Raw genomic sequence first — 22,379 nt, 5'->3', positions numbered from 1 at the left:
CAATCACACATTAAGAGGGAAGTCCAGAAACAGCGTTTGTGTCCCTCCTGGAGAGGGTCTTGTTGGGAGGTATGGTGTCTGGTCCAGGCGGGTGTCTTGTCTGGGGGGTGTCTTGTCCAGGGGGGATGCCTGTGATAGTTTTCACCATGGGGAAGATTACAGCCTCCCCTTGTGCTCCGGACAGTTCCGGTTTTTGCTACATGTCTGGACCGTACAGGGAGACTGTAATCTCCCCTTCCCCATGACCCTGGTGACAGCTGTCACAGGCAGCCCCCCCAGACAGGACACCCCCGGATAGGCCACCCCCCGGACTGGACACTACAAGCTCCGGAATGCAGAGTTTGATGTCCGGTCCGGCATTCCGGGGTCTTGTCCGGGTCCAGTTTTTACCCATACCCTCTCCATCCGTTTTAATGCTTCATACAGTGCATCTACCCCATAGTTGCATACATTTCCCCACTCTGCTGTTTGATAAAATTGGTTACACGCGTACACATGTAAAGACGCCACAGCTCAGTATCCCGTCTGTTATATTTGCTTTGTATATTTTTGGGTCCAAAATAAATTAAATATCTAAGTCGCCCCAAGCCTGACACCTCTGGCATCCACCAGAAGCGCTGCAGTGCATTTATTTATTTATTACCCGTTTCTTAGAGAATATTCGAACATTCGCATCAGTCCCTGCCCCAGTGGAGCTTGCAATCTTCATTCCCTACCGCAAAAATACCATTCCCCAGATCTGCGAATATGTTCAAAACGATTTGTAAGCCGCTCATCATCAACTGATTTTTACACCGAGCCAAAGTCATCGCAGGCTCCGAGTAGCCAGAGTTGTACTTGGCGGCTGTAATGAAAGCAGGCATATCCGGCCTGTTGCCGACCTCGCACAGCGCTCGGCTACTTCTGCATTTTCACGGACACTCCCAGCATTTATCTTGGCACTCCTGTGAAATGGCCGGTTACTTTTACCTTTACCTTTCAATCACCTTGCGTACGCCTGTGGATCAAAAAAGTAGCGGGCTTTCATCTCAGGACGGCCTTGCGCATGCGTACTACGGCCACCATAGAAATTTGCAGCCATGCAATGAGCTCTGAATTACCCCCCTTAGTGCTATTTGTGAGAGAGGGAAGCGTGTTTGCGCTAGTAGAGCAGCTCCATGCGGCGGGGAATCGGGATTGCTGAAAGTCTTAATATTGGAAATGCAAACAGGTAAATAGATGGCTAATGCAGGGAGCCCTCTAAATTTAGCCGCAGGTCTCGCTGCTTCTGCAGCCGCATACGCCGAGTCCCTCTCACTCCATTGGTGTATGGGGGGGGAGGGGGGTGTCGGTTGACTACTGACCGGAGCGAGTGGTGACAGCGAGCAGGCAGCCATGCTTGATGTCACCGCTCGCCCCTGGCATTGCATACTACCCTAAAAGTGCATCCAGCTTCAAAAAGTGATAAAACGGAGAGTGATAGACGGCCAGCCAATCAGCTCCTAATCGTCATGTCACAGGCTCGGTTTAAAAAAATGACAGGTAGGTGCTGGTTGTTTATCACTGTCCATTTTATCACTTTTTGAAGCTGGATACATCTGGCCCATTGTGTTTATCATGGAATAAATGTATACATCTATATGGCATGTATAAATCATATAGCTGTATGTCATTGCACACTGTATTTTAAACCTCCAAAGAAAGTTCTGCAGCCAAGAAGATGCAGCAGCAGCAGCAGCGTCATCGCATTGGTGCAAGCCAATAACAAATATTAAAATACATGACTGTATGCAGGGCCCCAGGCAATCCCCCCCACCGCCCACTCCCCCACTCCACACCACCTCTCCCCTCTGGGGGGGGGGGGGGGGGGGATTGCTGTGTGTCCTGGAGTCCAGCGCACAAGGGGGGCAGCGGATTGCGGATGACTAGCTGGCGGGGGCTGATGACCGGCAGCCAGGGATGGGGACTGTCAGGCTGAGGCAGCAAGTTTAACACGGGCGGGCTCCGGCCTGTGACTGTAGCTTTCCTGCTGCTGCTGCTGGCCGGCTGCAGCTCACTACCGCCCTCCAGTGGCCGGCAAAATGCCTAAACCTGCCTAGTGGTGGCGCCGCCGGCCCTGACTGTATGACTAAGAAGAACATTTCGAAATATACTAGAACTCTTGGTCTATTTTGTACTGACCGTAACCTCCCCCTCAACAGCCTCACCATAACCTCCCCTTCGCATCCTAACCCTAACTTACTCCTCCCCAGCAGCTTAGCCCTAACATCCCCTCCCCGGCAGCCTAACCCTACCCTACCGCAACCTATCCCTAACCTTCCCCTCCCCACAGCATAACCCTAACTCTGCCTTCCAGCAGCCTAACCCTAGTCCCTCTCACCTGAAACTTAACCCTAACCTCCCCCTCCACAGCCTAACCCGAACCTCCCCTCCGCATCCTAACCCTAACTTCCCGCTCCTCAGCAGCTTAGCCCTAACATCCCCTCTCTGGCAGCCTAACCCTCCCCTACTGCGACCTATCCCTAACCTTCCCCTCCCCACAGCATAACCCTAACTCTGCCTTCCAGCAGCCTAACCCTAGTCCCTCTCACCTGAGGCCTAACCCTAACTTCCCCCTCCTCAGCAGCATAGCCCTAACACCCCCTTACCTCTCCTGCAGCCTAACCCAACCCCTCCCACAACTTGTCCCCAACCTTCACCTCCCCTGCAGCATAACCCAAGCTCTGCCCTCCAGCAGCAGCAGTGTTCGGACACCCGATACCCTGCAAGACCTTCCCGGCGGCAGGGACATATGTGATCTGTTGTGATGGATCACATGCGTCCCTGCTTCCCGCCCACCTCGCTGCCAGGAGGGAGGTCCCAGAACAGGTGGTCGGGCGGCCAGCCGGTCCGACCACCTGGTCGTGTCCGATGCGCACGGGACCGCGCATCGGACCCGACTGCATGTCAGGGAGAGACGATTTGGTCTGATTTATCAGGCCGATTAGTCGCAATCGGCCGAAATCGGGCCAAGTCGCCTCAGTGTATGGGCACCTTAGCCGAAACAACCCTCTCCCTCATACTTATCGGAAGAATATGCCGGGATGTTGACATCCCATGAGATGTTACAGTAAAGAAGAGTTCCTGCCTGTTCTGCTGAGCAGACTGTGGCTATAGATCCTTATAGCCACCCAGAGGCGTAACTACTTTTTTTGCCCCCCCCCCCCGCCGGACATTTCGGACCCCCCCCCCCAAAAAATATTAACCCCCTCCTTACCCGTCCCCATTGCCGCCGGCGCTTCTGCCTCTAACCCGACATGCAGATCTGTGTCGGGTGACGGGCGGTCCCCGGCTCCGGCTGCAGTGCTAATATAATAACAGACACTCGGAAAAAGGCTGCTACCATACAGCATTATGGGGGCAGCCATTTTCCGAGTGTCTCTTATTATATTAGCACTGCAGCCGGAGCCGGGGACCGCCCGTCACCCGACACAGATCTGCGTGTCGGGTTAGAGGCAGCGGCAATGGGGTAAGGATGGGGAGGGCAGGAGTCGGGAGCCGGGACCAGGTGGTAACTATAGTCCCGCAGACCCCCCAGGCGCCCACACCTGCCTAGCGCCTCCCCACCACCGCGGGGGCTGCGGGACTATAGTTACGCCACTGTAGCCACCTGCCATAAGAAAACCTGTACGTTTGTGTGATTATTTTAATGTGTGATCAGTATAAAGGGCCTGATACTGGGCAGCCCACAGTGGCGATATTCCCGCAATTGGTCTATGTTTTTCAAACTTAATGTTATGTCCGACCAGAGGATTTCATCTCTGACCCCTCCTGTATCTTTTCAGATCGCCATTCCCAACAATATCCGATTAAAATGTATATCGTGGAACAAAGACCAAGGTTACATAGCATGCGGCGGGGAATCGGGATTGCTGAAAGTCTTAAAATTGGAAATGCAAACAGGTAAATAGAGGCAGCACTTTCTGGCCTTTCCCTAATGAATGTTTGGGTTTATTTTTAGACTGCGTTCTATGTGCTAAGTATCATTTCTCAGAGAGCAGATACCTGTCTGCATAGGGATATTTGCTGAAAATAAGTCGGGATCCTACAACAAGGCTGAGCAGTGTCTCCCAGAACTTGGGGAAAGGAGAACCATTCAGGCCAGTGTGTGATGATCATCACCGGGGACAGGAAATCCAGCAGTAGAGGTTTATTCTCTTGAAGGGTCAATATTATCCTAAGCGCTGTTTATAGTTTCCTGGTTGAGGTTCTGCACGTTCTTTCCCACCAGATAGCACGGATCAGGCTCCCGAGGAGCTGAAGGTGTTGACAACTCTTCTCTTATGTCAGACTAGTTGAAAGCCTGTCAAAATAACAGCTTCTGCAATGTACTTTCACTTTGAGCTGTGACAGTTTTTACCTTCCCTTTGAGCTGTGACAGTTTTTAGCCCCCAAACTCTCCCCCCCTACTCCCAGTCCATATATGCCCCTACCTCCAATATCTGTCTTCACAGCTCCCTCTCTCCATATCCAGCCAGTTTGAGACAGATCAGTGTCCCTGCAAAAATGGCTTTCTCTTTCTGTTATGCCATCTTTTAGCACACAAAGGAGTAATTTGGTCTGTCGCGTGGTCACTGGCGATACTTCACCTCATAGAGGTGAGGCGTGGTTAGCCTTTTATTTAAAAGGTCCTTCTTCTATTCCACCAGTATACGGATGCATAAGGGGAGTATACAGAAGGGGACCAAAGTTAAAATGTACCTAATATTATTAAACATAAATGATAGCAGCAGTCTTGTTACTTAATAGCCACACCTCATATAAGCCCCCATAAATTAGCGACATATTTCACGATCCCCTGGTATCCGGTTCGGGCAATCGGAAACAGAAAAATCAAGTTTTAAAGTCTCAATTCCCTGATTCTGACGAAAATAGTCGTGATCAGTACATTGTGGATTTTCAAAACGAAGATCACCAATCATTGGTGGCTGTCAATTGGTGAATCTGATTTGTGCTGCTGGTCTGGTCAGGTTATTGGGAAAAGGGGGCTTAAATGTATGGGGGCTGTAAGGGAGATATAAAAAAATTGTTCTCATACCATTCAGAACTTCATCGGAATCACTGTACTGAAAATATGATCTCTGTTCCAGATGACGCCAAGTTAAAGGGACTTGCTGCCCCCAGTAATCTTTCTATGAATCAGACCCTTGAAGGACACAGTGGTAAGATCTCAATTACTATGTACATGGTGACGTTCATACACTATATTGGGACAGTGGAATGGTTTACTTTGTAAATGGAACTGATTGTACAATACAGTCTGTTCTCCGGTCATTTTAACCTTAAAAGATTGGCTTCATTTTCTCCTTCAGGTTCTGTACAAGTTGTTACTTGGAATGAACACTTTCAGAAACTGACCACCAGTGATCAGAATGGCCTCATCATTGTCTGGATGCTGTACAAGGGTAATCTTTGGCGCACTTTCTCGTAAAGCCTTTTTCTCTTGTATCATACACTACCATTCAAAAGTTTGAGATCACCCAGACAATTTTGTTTTTCATATGAAAATTGACTTTTATTTATCAAATGAGTTGCAAAAACGAATAGAACATATAGACAAGACATTGGCAAGGAAATAATGATTCTTTTTTTTTTTTTTTTTTTAAAGACATTTTATTTGAACATTTTTCAATAATGTAACAGACATAACAAATAAAGAGTACATTATCGCACAGAGAGGAGTCAATTGTAGTTATTAAACATAATCCTAATCTGGACCATCATACATTTCACAGTTTGAAACATCACAGGTATATATCAACATAGGATTTAAGTATAGCTACTAATCAATGCCATCAGAGAAGGTGGTAAAAATGAAATAATATTCGTCAGAGACAGTTTCTCTTAACCTGAGCCCACAGGTCCTAAGTGAAAAAGGGGACTCAGGGGTATGCTGTTCCCACCAGTTGTGAGGTATCGGGACCGATTACAGATGGAGTAAAGGGGGAAGAATGAGTAGTGAGAATTATATCTAAGTCTGGTATAATAGCCCACTTCAAGATCTTAGGTCACAGCAGAGTCTGTCGTTTTCTGACTCCCACTGTAGCGATATAGTAAAACCAATAACAAACATATTTGGAAAGTAAAAAATGAAAGAATAGCATCAAAAGGAAAAAGGGGGGAAGGTGGGAGGGGGGGGGGTAAATGACAGACGGGGGGACAATACAGCACTCACTGGGAGATACCTACAGTAATATATTAATTCTACGTAATCTGGCGTAGCATAAACCAATTGGTGTTTTCGAAGATTTTTTGAATGGATGCCTGTAGTGTGGGATCAAGTGACTGAATGTAGAAGTCCCACTTAGCATAGAAGCGTATTACACCCTTTTCTATATCACAGAGTGATGCCTGTCGTTCATAAAACATTATTTTAATAAGTGAGTTTTTCAACTCCATGAGTGACGGAGTCGACTTATGGATCCAATGGGTCAAAATTAATTTTTTAGCCTGGACCAATATCAAGGTGAGGAGTGAGAGTAGCTTTTTTTTTTGGGGTCCAAGGTTCCAATTCTTGAAATTGAGGAAAAGTATGGGGAGGGGATCATATGTGAGCTGCAAGGAAAATAAGGCATTCAGGAAACCCATCACCTTCCTCCAAAAAGTCCTGATCTTACCACATTCCCAAAAATTATGGAAAAAAGTGGCGCCGGTTATTTTGCATTTTGGGCACAGGCCCAGATCTCCAGGAACAAAGTGGCTCCTCTGTTGCTGTGATATATAGGCTCTATTGAGGAATTTTAGGTGGGTCTCCTGAAGGGAAGCAGATTGTAGGTGCTTGAGAGTAGTAGGTAGTTTCTTTAGCAATGATTGGGTCGGAGGGAGGGAAGGGATATCAATTTGCCATTTGGAGTCCAATGCTTGTAGGAGTTTTTCCCTTGGGAGCATTATCAAGGACTGGTATAGGTTTCTAATCCTGTATCCCAAAATATTATGTGGGGCTAGCAATGTTAGGATAGGGTCTGAGGTGATTGTGGAGGCAAAAGGAGGAGGTAAAGATTGAGCATAGTGACGTGCTTGTAGGTACATGAAGAATTGGGACCGAGGTAGTTGGAATTTATCCGCAAGATCTGTGAAAGAAAGAATCGTTCCTCCTGGATCAAAGACATTGCAGATAGCTGAGATGCCCTTCTGACGCCACTCCAAAAACAGGGGGTTATCTAGTCCCGGGCTAAAAGTTGGGTTGCCCCAGAAGGTAGCATGGGGAGTATTAGTTGGATTTCTATTGAAACGTTTGTGGATAGTAATCCACATTTTATAGGTTTCCCTGAAGAGGAGATTATCCCTTATATCCTTGGGAAGTTTATTGCGTGGGGTATGAAGTAAGGCCGACGGGGCATATGGATGGAAAAAGGCGGGTTCTAGGCTTTCGTTAGTGTATAGAGATCTGTTTAGGAGCCAATCTGTAGCATATCGGAAAAGGGCAGCTTGTGAGAAGTTTTGGGCTTGGGGTAAGCTAAAGCCTCCCTCTGCCTTGGGGAGAAAAAGTCTGGCCAGGGGCATTCTTGGTTTTTTTCCTGACCAAATAAATTTGGTGACCACTGAGTTATAGCGGGAGAGATCCAATTTAGTGAGAGCTAGGGGTAGCATTTGTAGGAGGTAGGATAGTTTAGGAAAAATCACACTTTTTATCACAGTGACACGTCCATAGAGGGACAGAGGGAGAGTCTGCCATCTTTCCAATAATTTCGAGATGGTCTGTATTACAGGCTTAAAATTAACGTTGTATAGTGAGTCAAGGTGTAGGGGAATCATAATGCCCAGGTATTTCATTGGTGAGGTACAGATAGCGAATTGTCGTAGCGTAGGGAAAGAGTCAGAGTATGATGAGGGCCAGGCCAGGGGAAGGATACGAGATTTTTCATAGTTAACCCTGAACCCTGAAAAAGATCCAAAATGATCTATGAGTGTCATGGCCTCTGGGACTGATTCGGGGGGGTTTGACAGGAAGAGGAGCATGTCATCCGCAAACATACTCAGCTTGACCTCTTTGTCTCTTATTTTAATCCCCGAGACCGAAGGGGTGGCTCTCAGCTTTACGGCTAAGGGTTCTAGTGCTAGGGCGAAAAGTAACGGGGAGAGAGGACAGCCCTGGCGTGTGCCTCGTAGAAGGCTAAAGGGGGGGGACAGATAACTGTTGGCCAGGATTTGGGAGGTAGACTGTGAGTAGAGGTTCATGATTGCAGTAATAAAGGGTTCTGGGATTTGGAAGTTTCTGAGTGTGGTGATGAGATGGTCCCAGGAGACCATGTCAAAGGCCTTTTCGGCGTCTAGGGAGAGAATCGCCTGTGGTGGGGGGGTTCTTAATGAGTGATGCCATTGCATAACTGTGAGGAGTTTTCTGACATTCAAAACAGAGTGTCTGCCCCATATGAAGCCTGTTTGATCTTTATGGACAATTGCCGGGAGAAGTAGTTTAAGTCTGTCAGCAAGAATTTTAGTGTAAATTTTGTAGTCAGTATTTAGGAGTGATATAGGCCGATAGGATGAGGGCTGGGTAGGATCTCGGCCCGGTTTCAGGATAAGCTTAAGGAGTGCAGAGTTAAAATAGGGGGGCTGGGGGGTACCTTTGAGGAGGGAGTTAAACATAGTTGTTAGTGGGGTGACCAGTTTGGGGGCTAGTAATTTATAGTATTCACCCGTCAAACCATCAGGGCCTGGTGCCTTTCCTGGTTTGAGGTGGCCAATTGCCCCAGTCACCTCCTCTTCAGTGATTTCGGCCATTAGTGAAGTAGCACGTTCGGCATCCAAGGTGGGAAGTTTAGTCGTGGCCCAGAAGGTGGTTTTGCGATCCTGATCTACGGGCGCAGTGGCATATAGTTTAGAATAAGACCTATGGAGTATGGCCGATATGTCTCGTCCTCTATGGAGGAGAGTACCAGCATCATCTCTCAGGGAGGTGATCGTGGTGGGGGGGTGTTGGCCTTGCAGGAGGTTGGACATTAGTCTGTTAGATTTACCACCAAATCTATGGCATTTACTTTGGGTTTGGAAGGACAATCTGTTTTCGAGTTTAGTCAGAAGGGCATCAAAAATAGTTTTGGCTTGGGTGAACGCTAATTTGTTTGGGGTAGTAGGTGAGGTTTTGTAGTTCTGATAGGCCACCGTCAATGCGGTCTGTGCTTCCAAGTAGTGTGTAGTTCTTTCCTTACGGAGATGGGAGGTATAGGAGATTATTGTGCCCCGCAACACTGGTTTAGACGCTTGCCAATACATGAGGGGTGAGTCAGTTGATGCGGTTACATTGTTATGCTTGTAATCCATCCAAGTGGACTCAAGCAGGGATCTAAATTTGGTTGAGTTGGCTAAGTGACTAGGAAACCTCCAGTTTATATAGGAGCCTCTATCCTGAGTGGAGCGCAGGGAGGTCCAGCATGCGGCATGATCGGACACAGTAATTGTCTCAATCCCCGCATCCTGGACCCGGGGAAAAGCCTGCGTTGAGAGCAAAATATAATCTATGCGGGATAGTGTACCGTGGGCTGCAGACAGGCATGTGAACTCACGCTCCACTGGGTTGAGGGCTCTCCAAACATCAGTAAGATGTAGGCTGGACATCAGGTACTGGATACCATGCCTGGGGGGTGGTCGTCTAGAGCTGATCACAGAGTCCCTATCTAGTACATTGGAGGCCACGACGTTGAAGTCTCCTGCTAATACGATTGTGGTGTCTAAATAAGGCGTCAGCAGTGTAACCAGGTTCCTAAAAAATACTTTGGAAAATACATTAGGGGCATATACATTACACATTGTGACTCTTGTTGAATGTATGGTGGCGTCCACGAGTACCCATCTACCCTCTGGGTCAGTGATGGTATTATGAATTTGCGTTGGGGAGTTTTTATTGGTTAAGATAGCGACCCCTCTAGATTTTGAATTATAGGGAGACGCCGCCAGCAGCGCCCATCCCATGGTGTTTAATTTTAGAGTCTCCTGAGGGGTTAGGTGTGTCTCCTGCAGAAACACTATCTCCGCCTGCAGTTTGCGGAGATATAGCAGGGTTTTTTTCCGTTTAGAAGGGACATGGAAGCCACCCACATTCAAGGTTACTATCTTTAGTTCAGCCATAGCATTCCATGGAACAGTGGTGATTGGTAAATTTCCTTCTTCTCAACAATAACAAGCAATAAAATACAGTGCCTCCAAATGAGATTAACAATCTTCGTGACACATATAACTCTGACAAGGGGAAAAAACACGAGGGGGAGACAAGGGGTAAGCAGGGGGAATGGGAGAATCCGGGGGGCCGGGAGCAGGGCCACCACAACCATTATACTGGAAAAAAGCAAACATTGAGTGAATAAGGTGGACCAACCCCGACGTCCCAGCATCCCACATAGAACGTATAGTAGTAAATACAAAGAAAGACCTCCGGAGTCCCAGCAGCAGAAGCGACTGCTGGGTACCGCATCCCCTGGGGGGAAGCAAGTCACAAACATATAGCATTAGGCTCGCCCCAGCCTTATATATATATATATATATATATATTAACTTTTCGGGGCCAACAGGGAGGGGGGGGGGGGGGGGCGGGGTACCAATACAGATCCCCCTCCCCCTCCCGGGCACCGGGGTAAACATTCAAAACACGCCAAACAGTAAATTCAATTCTTAGTAATCAACTAAGCGCCATAGCAAACAAGGATCAATGCAGTATATCAAACTTGAATCAAACTTTTAGCAACGGATTATGGTTATGGCCCGGAATCCAGAGAGTATCAGGCCGTGTGAGAACGTCCAGCAGGGCCGCATGGCCGTATAGGTAAGTATCGCTGCAAGGAGAAAGGTATCAGGGCATCTGCCACACATAAGTGTGGTGAGAAATAAGTGATGTCCGTCCAGAGTTACAAATCCGGGTCCTCCTGCATGTTATCAGGGCCCGCCGGGGAAAAGGTGGCCTGAGCTTGGTCAAGTAAATAAGCCTCTGCATCCTGTACTGTGCTGAATTCTGTGAAAGAGTTTCCTGAGAATAGACGCAGCTTGGCGGGGTAAAGCAGGGCAAACTTCACTTGGTCTTTTACTAAGGAAATAATGATTCTTATTTGAAATAATAATTTTGTCCTTCAAACTTGGCATTCGTCAAAGAATGTTCCTTTTGCAGCAATTACAGCATTGGAGACCATTGGCATAGTAGCTGTTAATTTCTTTAGGTAATCTGAAGGATTTTCACCCCAGGCTTCATGAAGCTCCTCCCACAAGTTGGATTGGCTTGATGGGCACTTCTTGCGTACCATACGGTCAAGCTGCTCCCACAACAGCTCAGTGAGGTTGAGATCTGGTGACTGCGCTGGCCATTCCATTACAGACAGAATACCAGCTGCCTGCTTCTTCCCTAAATACTGTAGTTCCTGCATGATTTGGAGGTCTGCTTTGGGTTATTGTCCTGTTGGAGGAGGACATTGGCTCCAATCAAGAGCAGTCCACAACATGGCGTTGCAAAATGGAGTGATAGCCTTCCTTATTCAAACTCCCTTTTACAGTACCTTGTACAAATCTCCCACTTTACCAGCACCAAAGCAGCCCCAGACTATCACATTACCTCCACCATGTTTGACAGATGGCGTTAGGAATTCTTCCAGCATCTTCTTACTTGTTCTGCGTCTCACAAATGTTCTTCTGTTTGATCCAAACACCTCAAATTTCGATTTGTCTGTCCATAACACCTTTTTCCAATCTTCCTCTGTCCAATTTTTGTGTTCTTTTGCCCATACAGGTTGAGTATCCCGTATCCAAAATGCTCGGGACCAGGAGAATTTTGGATAACGGATTATTCCGTATTTCGGAATATTTTAATATTTCAATTATGTATTTTGAAGTATCTTGCATGTATGCTGTATAAACACAATAAATACACACAAATATATTTTATTACCACATAAAATTCACAAATATATTTTATTTGTTCAAAAAACAAGGTTTCAAAACATGAAACAAAATTTGTGTACTATCTCAGATATTGAATTTGAATGCCAAGCAATCATTGTCTTGTACATATATAGTGCCAGTTATATATCATGTCCTCAGTAGTGCTGTTAAAAATGTCCCCAGTGAGTTTTTAGCAAAAAAAATATATTTTTTTCACTTTCTGGAATGTATGGTTTTCGGAATAATTCGGATAACGGATACTCGGATACGGGATACTCAACCTGTATTAAACTTTTCCTTCTATTGGCCAGTCTCAGATATGGCTTTAACTTTGCCACTCTGCCTAGAAGGCCAGCATCCTGGAGTCACCTAGTCCCTGTAAACGTTGACACTGGCAATTTGCTTGTACCATTTAAGGAAGCTGCCAGTTGAGGACCTGCAAGGCATCTATTTCTCAAACCAGAGACTCTAATGTGCTTGTCTTCTTGCTTAGTTATGCATCGGGGGCCTCCCACTTCTCTTTCTACTCTGGTTAGAGCCTGTTTTTACTGTTCTATGAAGGGAGTAGTACACACCGTTGTAGAAAATGTTCAGTTTCTTGGCAGTTTCTCGTATGAAATAGCCTTCATTTCGAAGAACAAGAATAGACTGTTGACTTTGACATGAAAGTTCTCTTTTTCTGGCCATTCTAAGAGTATAATCGAGCCCACAACTCCTAGCTCAAAGAAAGGCCAGTTTTATAGCTTCTCTAATGAGCAAACCAGTTTTCAGCTGTGCCAACATAACAAGGGTTTTCAAAGGTTTTCTAATCATCCATTAGTCTTGTAACGCGATTTGCAAACACAATGTACCATTAAAACACTGGAGTGGTGGTTACTGGAAATGGGCCTCTATTCACCAAACATTTGCAGCTAGTGTAGTCATTTACCACATTGACAATGTATATAGTGCATTTCTGATTAATTTATTGTTATCTTCATTGAAAAAAAAGTCCTTCTCTTTAAAAAAATAAGGACATATATAAGTGACCCCAAACCTTTGAACGGTAGTGTATATGACCAGTATACACAGACCCACACAACCATACAGCGCCATCACTTAGAGCTTGTACTACCATGTGGTGGAATATTTGTAACCTAACACAATTCTTTTAGATCTAATAATTACTTTTATTGTTCAACAAGTTTCTGCTGTAATACAGGGATGACTAGTGAATAGCTTGTACAGAAAGTGGTATGGTTACTAACGTTTTTTAATTGATCTAAAGTAAATCAATTCTGTGTTTCAAGGACTAAGCACCTATTTACTAACATTTAAAAATCAATATAAAAAAAATTAGCTGTTAGTAAATGTGTTTTAGCCCCTATAAAACAATATTGATGAGCAGCAGCAGCAGCTACTGACTTTGTGGGGGAAATTTACTAAGAATACGAATAAGAAAAATCATGTTCGTATTGTTAATACTAATGCATATGGCTGTTTTAGCCGTATGCAAATTCGTATTCCGGACGAAAATTTACTAATCAGTCGTACTTGAATGATTCGTATTTTCCGATGGCGTATGAATTCGTATTTTAGCCGATACAAATTCGTATTTTAAATACAAATTCGTATTTTTAAATACAAATTCGTATTGGCTTCAGTGTGGAAAAAAATTAAAAAATTATTCAAAAAAATGGCGTGGGGTCCCCTCCATGGCCGTAACCAGCACCATGCTCAAAGACCCAGTCCTGGTTGTAAAAATCAGGGAAACAATCATATAGGGTTCCACTGATTATTTACAACCAGCACCAGGCACCAGGGCCGGTCCTGGTTCCCAAAATATGGGGGACAAAACGAGTAGGGGTCCCCCGCATTTTGAGAACCAGACCCAGGCCCAACCAGCCAGCAGGGTAATGCCACATTATGCTTGCCGCCTAGCAGCTCCTGATTGGCCGCTAGACGCCGCTAGCCGGCCAATAGCGGCATTCAGGAGGAGGAGCAGCAGGATGTAAACGTACATCCTGCATCTCCATCCTGCATCTCCTCCATCCTGCATCTCCGGCATGGATCGGGTATTGGGTGTTGGGTTGTATGCTAATGATGGATCACCTGTAATTTGTCTCCCCAGGCTCTTGGTATGAAGAGATGATCAACAACCGCAATAAGTCTGTTGTGCGCAGCATGAGCTGGAACGCTGATGGCCAGAAGATCTGTATTGTGTATGAGGATGGAGCCGTCATTGTCGGCTCAGTGGACGGTAAGGACTGTTCTCTGTGATGTCATCTCTGTCATACTTCAGCACACAGATAACATGCAGGGACTACGTTTCGCTACATTCTATGCGGTCCTTTTGCATACAATGTATCCTATGCGATCCCAATAAGGGCTGCTGGGTCCAATAAATCTTGATGGCAGCCCTTTCGATCTCTGGCTCGATCCGATGTGCACGGGAACGCACATCGGGGTTATTCCATATCATTGGGAGGACCGATGTTGCGCATAGGCGCATGCGCAGGTGTGTTTCTACGCATGTGCAGACATAGGGTGTGCGCACCCACAGCAAACTTTTGGTTTGCCGGGCGCACGCACCCTAGACAGCGTGCGGGGGGGGGGGGGGGTGGAGAAGGGCAGGGGCGCCGGGCTGCCCCATTGCCATATGGGAACGCCCAGGGTGTTCTCATGGTAATGAGGCGGTGACGTGGGTGTGGGGGGGGGGGCTGGCAGCGACGTCACCGGATGTCAGCTGCCCGCCCATATCCCACCCAGTGTGCACGCTTGAAAGTCACTTTTATATGCGTGTACCTTCCACAACTTTCGATGGACGGCGACCATCGAAAGATGTGGGAGGTTACCCGCGGCATACAAATGGGTCTTTATGCTAAACATCCGGTGCGGGCGAACCCGCGCTGAGAAGAGGGTGCGGGTGGTCGGACATTCGGCGTGTGGGGTTTGGTGGATTTGCAAGGCTGCAAATTCCCCAGAATAATCCCCTTTATCCGATGTCCGATGCATTGGAGTCGGATGAAAACACAAATTGCACTAGTGTATGGGCACCTTTAGGCTGGACTCATCGCTAGTAGTACTGTGGTTAGGAATGTTCTATTACTGGACTCATTTTTAACAACCTAACTTTTATCCTTAATCTCCATATTTGCCAGGCAATCGTATTTGGGGCAAGGAACTGAAAGGCATACAACTGTGCCATGTAGCCTGGTCGCCGGACAGCAAAATTCTTCTTTTTGGCATGGCAAATGCAGAAATTCACCTCTATGACAACCAGGGGAACTTTATTGTAAGTGATGCTGAATAATATCAAAATATTGTTTTATGTGTATGTTCTACTTCAGTATAAGCAACAGGGCCTATTACATATCAGTATGTTCTTATCATCCATAATTTATATCTATAAAGCTGAAGAGTGATAAAAATGATGTCATCACATTGGCATGTAATGACCGTTGGTATGAACTCTGGCCCCTCCCACCTCTGTCAGTGATGTCACCTCCAGAGAGTTCTGGCATAAAACAAACCTGCAGTCTCCGGACTGTTACTTACTGATCACATACTGTATCACCTTATAATGACACAGCACAGACACTCTTGTTAATCACCCAATAACAACAATAGCCTCAACCAACACGTGTCATAGTATAAAAGAAAAGAGAAAGGCTCACAGTAAAGAAGAATAAGTGAGAATGTCCCAAACATTACAAAACAGTAGTAAAGATGAAAAAAAATATAGGTAATGCTAAGGATAATCTATATACAAGTCAGTACTTATAAGACAAATAGACAAATGAAGTTGAGAGAGAAGTAGAGTATGAGGGGGATCATACAAATAGGGGGGAGGGTAGTGTTAAAGGACCAGATGTATCACGCTTCAAAAAGTGATTCAATGGAGAGTGTAATAAAGCGCCAACCAATCACCTCCTTACTGCCATGTTACTGGCTGCGTTTGGAAAATGACAGGCAGGAGCTGATTGGCTAGTTGCTTATCACTCTCCACTTTTTTGAAGCTTGATACATCTGGCCCTAAAACAGAAAGGAGGAAAGGGAGAGAGAGAAGAAAGAGCTGAGAAGCACCATCTAGTTATTTAGTATACAAGTTTCATTTTAAGTTATTATTGAAAATAAGAATAATGGAAATGTTTCAGTGATGTTCTAGCTTTTCCATTTCTAGCCGTTTTGATAACGATTTATGGATGCAGGTAACACAGAAGTGAATTGTACACACAAAAACATAAACCATACCTCCCAACATATGCTGGCTGGTGATCAGGGCCTTTGTGGGGGAGGGGGGGGGGCATATGGCCTATCGGGAATGCTGTTCCTTGCGTGGCTCATGCCCTATTTCACTCTTTCATTATGATTTGAAATTAAAACATCATTTAAAAAGTAAAAAATGTAAAAAAAAAAAAAAAAAAAAAATTAAAGGTACTCTTTACCTAGAAGGGCGCCAGCGATTGGAATCGCGGGCGTCGGGGGTAAAAATCGCGGTCATCGCGGGTAAATCGCGGGTACATAAAAATCTGCTGCCCGCGATGACCGCGATTTTCCCATAGGGAACAATGTTAAAAAGGCAGATTGACCGCGATTTTCATGTAAAATGCCTCAATGCCCGCGATTTGGCCATAGGAATCAATGTTAAATGGGCTACATAGCCCAAATAGGCACAATTAACCCTTAAATGTCCCCCCAAATTTTTAACGCCACCCCACGATCCACGCCAACCCGAAGCGTGGCGAGCGGCGGCGGTACGCGTCCTCCGACCTTTTCATGCCCTACTATCCACGTCGGCGTGGAGTTGAGAATAGAATAGTGTGGCGAGCGCAGCGAGCCACCGAGCCCGAAGCGTGGCGAGCGGACGCGGATACCTTCACAGGTAAACGCGTCCCCTCGCGGGCTTCACAGGTAAACGCGTCGCCACGGACACCTGTGAAGCCCGCGAGGGGACGCGTATAACTGTGAAGGTATCCGCGTCCCCTCGCGGGGCTCGCCACGCTTCGGGCTCGGTGGCTCGCTGCGCTCGCCACACTATTCTATTCTCAACTCCACGCCGACGTGGATAGTAGGGCATGAAAAGGTCGGAGGACGCGTACCGCCGCCCCTCGTGGGCTCGCTGCGCTCGCCACGCTTCGGGTTGGCGTGGATCGTGGGGTGGCGTTAAAAATTTGGGGGGACATTTAAGGGTTAATTGTGCCTATTTGGGCTCTGTAGCCCATTTAACATTGTTTCCTATGCCCACATCGGGTCCATTGAGGCATTTAACAGTAAAATCGCGTCGGTCGGGCCATTTAACATTGATTCCTATGGGAAATCGGGTGCATCGCGTCGCGGGCATCGCGGGTACATTTATGGCCGGCCGCGACGCGACCGACGCGATTTCCATGTTTAACATGGGTTTCAATGGGAAATCGCGGGCATCGCGTCGGTCGCGTCGCGGCCAGACATAAATGTACCCGCGATCACCACGACGGGCGCCCTTCTAGGTAAAGAGTACCAAATTAAAAATTGACACTTAAAATATTTTTTTTTATCTAGGTGAAAATGGTGCTGAGCTGTTTGGTGAATGTGACGGGTCCGCTGAGCATTGCCGGCATGCACTGGTATTCGGGTGCTAAAGGGTACGTGGAACCAGATTGTCCCTGTCTCGCCATATGCTTCGATAATGGACGATGCCAGATAATGAGACACGAGAATGATGAAAGTAAGTAAATAAGTCAGTAAGTAAAGGTTTATACGTGTGTATATTTATATCAGTCGACTGCATATCCTCTGGCCCCAGGAAAAGAAACGAGCGAACCTGAATCACCCCCAATGTGTTGCGCCAGTGGTATTCATACTGTAATGACATCTCTGAACGCACAGCGCTTAGTGGTTGGACTACAACAGCAGTAGGCCGCACTGGGTTCCGCTCCCGTCAGCTGAGAACAGGGAACTGAGGCTGAAACCTATTATTTGTCTGCTTTGCTGTCATTTTATTGAGATAATAAAGAAGTATTTGGATTGCACCGACGTATAAGCCTTCCATGGCCTTCTGCATTACAGACCCAGTGCTGATTGATACTGGCATGAATGTAGTGAGCACTCAGTGGAATCACTGCGGGAGTGTGCTGGCTGTGGCAGGATCCCAAAAGACCACCATCCAGGATAAAGATGTCAATATTGTGCAGTTCTACACCCCCTTTGGAGAGGTAATTCTGTGCACATTCCTCTCGCTTTATTCCAATGGTTAGAACTGACCTTTAGTGCTGCGTATGATGTAAATAATATTGCAATCTGGTCTTGTTTTATGAATAGGAAACCATGGCAGACCAATAGGCATATTTATAATTGGTGCAGAGTGCACACAAGCTCCTGGGGCCAACAGGACCCTGGACTGCACACCCAGCACCCAGAGGGTACTTACATTGGGCTGCCAAGTGGGTCCCTCCTCTGCATAGCCATTTTCCCAGTGACATCTTCAGGAATATGGCACAGATCAGTGAAAGCATAGACTCTGGTACTGGTGCCAGGACCATTGCTCTCTTGTGTGCATTCGCCATTTTGCCAAACATCTCAAATTACAATTGTTCATTTTATCTATTAAAAGAGAGGAGACAGTTGCTCCAAGTAGGACGTTGAACGTAAGACATTGCTCACAAAAGACATACAAATCTGACACAAAGTATTGGTTAACAGTTATACTCAATCACTGTGATAAATTCACATAGTTATTGTCACATGTCGGACTCTGTGTTTCCGATACCATGTTCAGCCCAGAGTAGCACACTAGTGAAAATACTATAGTGCTAACACTATTAACACGATAGTATTTTCACTGGTGTGCTACTCTGGGCTTTCTAGTTAGTTTTTTGGGGTGCCGCACCATGCACCTAGATATAGCGCTAGGGACCCCCAACATACAGAGAAGCCTTGACGATAGCTTGGGGGCTTATACATCAGGGCTTGACAAATTTATTTAAAATCTAGGAGCCAGGATGAAAATTAAGGAGCCAGATAAAATAATAAGAGGGACAGTGCGTTCCGAAGGCGCGCACCCAAAATTTGCACGTGCCATAATGCCCATTACATGCCAGGGGTTTCATGCTGGAAGCCATGCAGCCCCACTAGTCCAGCAGCAATAAGCGGTGGCACTGGTGGGGCTCAACAGTGCCCCGAACAAGTGGAGGTGCGGCTGCAGGGGAAAGACCTGCATCCCAATGGGGGACTTTTGGCAGGTGGTGGAGGGGGCTAAGCCCCTGCATGAAAAGTAGGTAGCCACTAGTCTGACAGGAGGGGGAGACAGGGGTCAGGCACTGCGGGCCGCTGGTGTGACAGGAGGGGAAGACTGTGCCAGGGTGCGCTGCCACTGGTGTGACAGGAGGGGGAGGTGGGGATCGGGCATCACGCTGCCACTGCTCTGACAGGAGGGGGAGGCAGGGGTCAAGAAATGCGGGCCACTGTGTTCACCCTGGGATTTTGATTTCTCCCCCCCCCCATCACCAAGCAGGGCACATAATTCAAACACCCCCCCTGTTGGCTGGAGGCAGAGGGTAATTACATCCAACAGTTAAAGTGAACACTTATTTGAACTATGGGCACACAGACATAAAAGTTATCATATATAATGGGCCACTATATATTGTGCTCACTCACCAAGATAGGAGACCGTCTCTCGCCACGAGTCCTCACTGCTGTGGAAAGGCTCCCCTCTCAGTAGATGCATGCAGTTGTAGAGCGGGCCGCCTGTGACACCAGCCGCCCACAGAATGTCCCCTGCTGTGCTGTGCACCTCCACACTGTGGTGGTGGCCATCGTCCTGCCCCAGCACACATTGCGCATGATGTAATGAGCGGCGTCTTGAGATCCCGGGCAGCCGCTCATTACACATGCATTGGGGGAGGAGCTGTCTGCATTCACACGAAGCAGGCAGTACAGCAGCACTGGATTCAATCACTGCTGCTTTGGATCTAATCTGGCCGGTGGGTCTAAATCAGACAGGCTGCTGCAGCAGCAGCTTTCAGTGCCTTGGTTGCTGAGCTGCATGTCAGCACGAAAGGGGGCAGCAGAGGAGCAGGGCGTGTTTAAAAGTTTAAAATCCGGGCAGTGCACTGCGCCCTGCATAGGAAGCTTAGCGCCGGGAACACCAGGGCGGCTGGTGTGACAGGAGGGGGGAGAACGGGTCAGGCACTGTGGGAAACTGTGCCCGGCTGCTCTGACAGGAGGGGGAGACACTGCCCGGCCGCGCTGCCGCTAGTGTGAAAGGAGGGGGAGGCGGGCATCGGGCACCGCGCTGCCGATGCTCTGACAGGAGAGGGAGATGGAGGTGAGGCATTGCGGGAACTGGTGTGACAGGAGGGGGAACGGGAGTCGGGCGCCACTGATGTGACCAGATTCTGCTTCCACCCTCACTGCAAAATAAATCTGGTCGCCAGGAAGCAGAATCTGGTCGCCGTGGCGACCTGGCCCCCGGGTTTTGTCGAGCCCTGTTATACATAAATTCCCGCAAGTATATGTAACCGATATCTCTGAGTTCTATTACCATGTAGTGTTCTAGACTGGGTATTAATACCATTGAGTGAGCTGGGGGAAACCATGGATTTCTACTTCCTACAGTTCCTACTAAAGCTCCGTATACACAGAGCGATTGGTGGCTGATCGATATATCGCTCAGTAACCAGATTGCTGAGTGTCCCGATTTCATCAGTGACCAGCGATGGCTGCTGATAAAAACTCTACACGCCGCCGGGGGAAGCCAATGGCTGCGACCAGTGACCACTCCCGGCGACTGTCGCCCTGTACACATGGGGAGATGGTCGCTCAGCGACCATATCCCCGGCAATTTGGGCTGAAATTGCCCCATGTGTATGGGCCTTTACACTGATCTTCTAATGCTGGTGCAATAGGAGAGATGCAAAACAAGTTGGTTTTTAATATATATGGCCTTATTCTGGTTCACTCCTTCTGGCAAATTCCTTCTTAGATGGACAAAACCATGTGCACTGCAGGTGGGGCAGATGTAACTTGTGCAGAGATAATTAGATTTGGGTGGGGGTTTTACTTCAAAGTGAGATCTATATTGCAGTGTAAAAATAAAGCAGACAGTATTTTCCCTGCACAGAAACAAAATAACTCACCCAAATCTAATTCTCTCTGCACGTTACATCTGCCCCCCCCTGCAGTGCACATGGTTTTGTCCATCTAAGAAGGAATTTGCCAGAAGGAGTGAACTAGAATAAGGCCCATAGTATTGATAAATGTCAGTAATTGTTTTCTCTCTTACAAGCACCTGCGCACATTGAAGGTTCCAGGGAAACAAATGTCCGCCGTGTCCTGGGAAGGTGGAGGCTTAAGAATCGGGCTCGCTGTGGATTCCTTCATATACTTTGCCAACATTCGGCCAGATTACAAGGTAAGAAGTGGTGTGTGTGTGTGTGTGTGTCCACCATGTCACTAGCCTAAATCTGGTGCTTTGGCTGACAATTAACCTGCAGAAAATGACTGAATAGCAAAAGCAGCAGCGTTTCTCCTATCAGCAGAAGGGCTGTTTCCAGGTCACTGTTATGTAATACACACTTGGTTATTGCCTGCAAAACAGTATATTTAGTCAGCTGCCCCAACTGGGGACATCGTCACATTCTGCCTCATGCGGTGTCACAGGAATCTGGCATCACTGAGATACTTCATGGGCCTGATTCTGATTCACTCGCAAAAGCAAACTCTTTGTTTAATGGACAAACCCATGTGCACTGCAGGTGGGGCAGATGTAACAGGTGCAGAGAGAGTTATAGTTGGTGAGTTATTTTGTTTCTGTGCAAGGTAAATACTGGCTGCTTTATTTTTACACTGCAATATAGATATCAGTTTGAAGTACAAACCCCACCCAAATGTCTGTCTCATGTTACATCTGCCCCACCTGCAGTGCTCATGGTTTTGTCCATTAAAGAAGGAGTTACCTTTTGGAAGTGAACCAGAATCAGGCCCCATCTCACATGCTGTATTTTCTAGGGGTTACAAAGGAAACTCTTTCTCATGGGTGTCAATTAGCAAGTGAACAATTGGAACATCTGATGCAGCGCAGGGTTGAGGAGTGGTGATGCGCCTTCTCCGCTTGCAGGGGTTCTGGTTTATCTCTGAAATGTGGGCCTAATTCAGCAGAGGGTTTCCCAGGAGTGACCATGCCTCTTACTGCAAGTCTGAGTAAGGTCAGACTTACTCAGCGGGGGGGGGGGGGGGTGATATGCAGGTGGGTAGATGCTATACAGGTGGGGAGATGCTATGCAGGTGGGGGGGTGGTATGCAGGTGGGGAGATTCTATGCAGGTGGGGAGATGCTATGCAGGTGGGGGGGTGGTATGCAGGCGGGGGGATTCTATGCAGGTGGGGAGATGCTATGCAGGTGGGGAGATGCTATGCAGGTGGGGAGATGCTATGCAGGTGGGGAGATGCTATGCAGGTGGGGAGATGCTATGCAGGTGGGGGGGTGGTATGCAGGTGGGGGGGTGGTATGCAGGCGGGGAGATGCTATGCAGGTGG

General features: G+C 47.3%; 1 protein-coding gene across 2 annotated transcripts in view; it reads left to right on the top strand.

The window, feature by feature from the left end:
• WDR35 (WD repeat domain 35) overlaps positions 1-22,379 on the top strand; it is a 72,227-nt gene that overhangs the window by 4,829 nt on the left and 45,019 nt on the right. For both annotated transcript variants that reach the window (XM_083178591.1, XM_083178590.1), the window contains exons 2-9: positions 3,804-3,921; positions 5,109-5,180; positions 5,331-5,423; positions 13,991-14,119; positions 15,021-15,154; positions 17,404-17,569; positions 17,911-18,056; positions 21,131-21,256. In XM_083178591.1, the coding sequence (XP_083034717.1) occupies positions 3,804-3,921; positions 5,109-5,180; positions 5,331-5,423; positions 13,991-14,119; positions 15,021-15,154; positions 17,404-17,569; positions 17,911-18,056; positions 21,131-21,256 (984 nt within the window). The remainder of the gene's footprint in view (positions 1-3,803; positions 3,922-5,108; positions 5,181-5,330; positions 5,424-13,990; positions 14,120-15,020; positions 15,155-17,403; positions 17,570-17,910; positions 18,057-21,130; positions 21,257-22,379) is intronic.

This window comes from Crinia signifera, chromosome 3 (genome assembly GCF_055691185.1).
Source record: "Crinia signifera chromosome 3, ASM5569118v1, whole genome shotgun sequence".
NCBI classification, from domain to species: domain Eukaryota; kingdom Metazoa; phylum Chordata; class Amphibia; order Anura; family Myobatrachidae; genus Crinia; species Crinia signifera.
The sequence above is the reverse complement of the archived record's forward strand: the minus strand, read 5'-3'. Positions and strand labels throughout refer to the sequence as shown.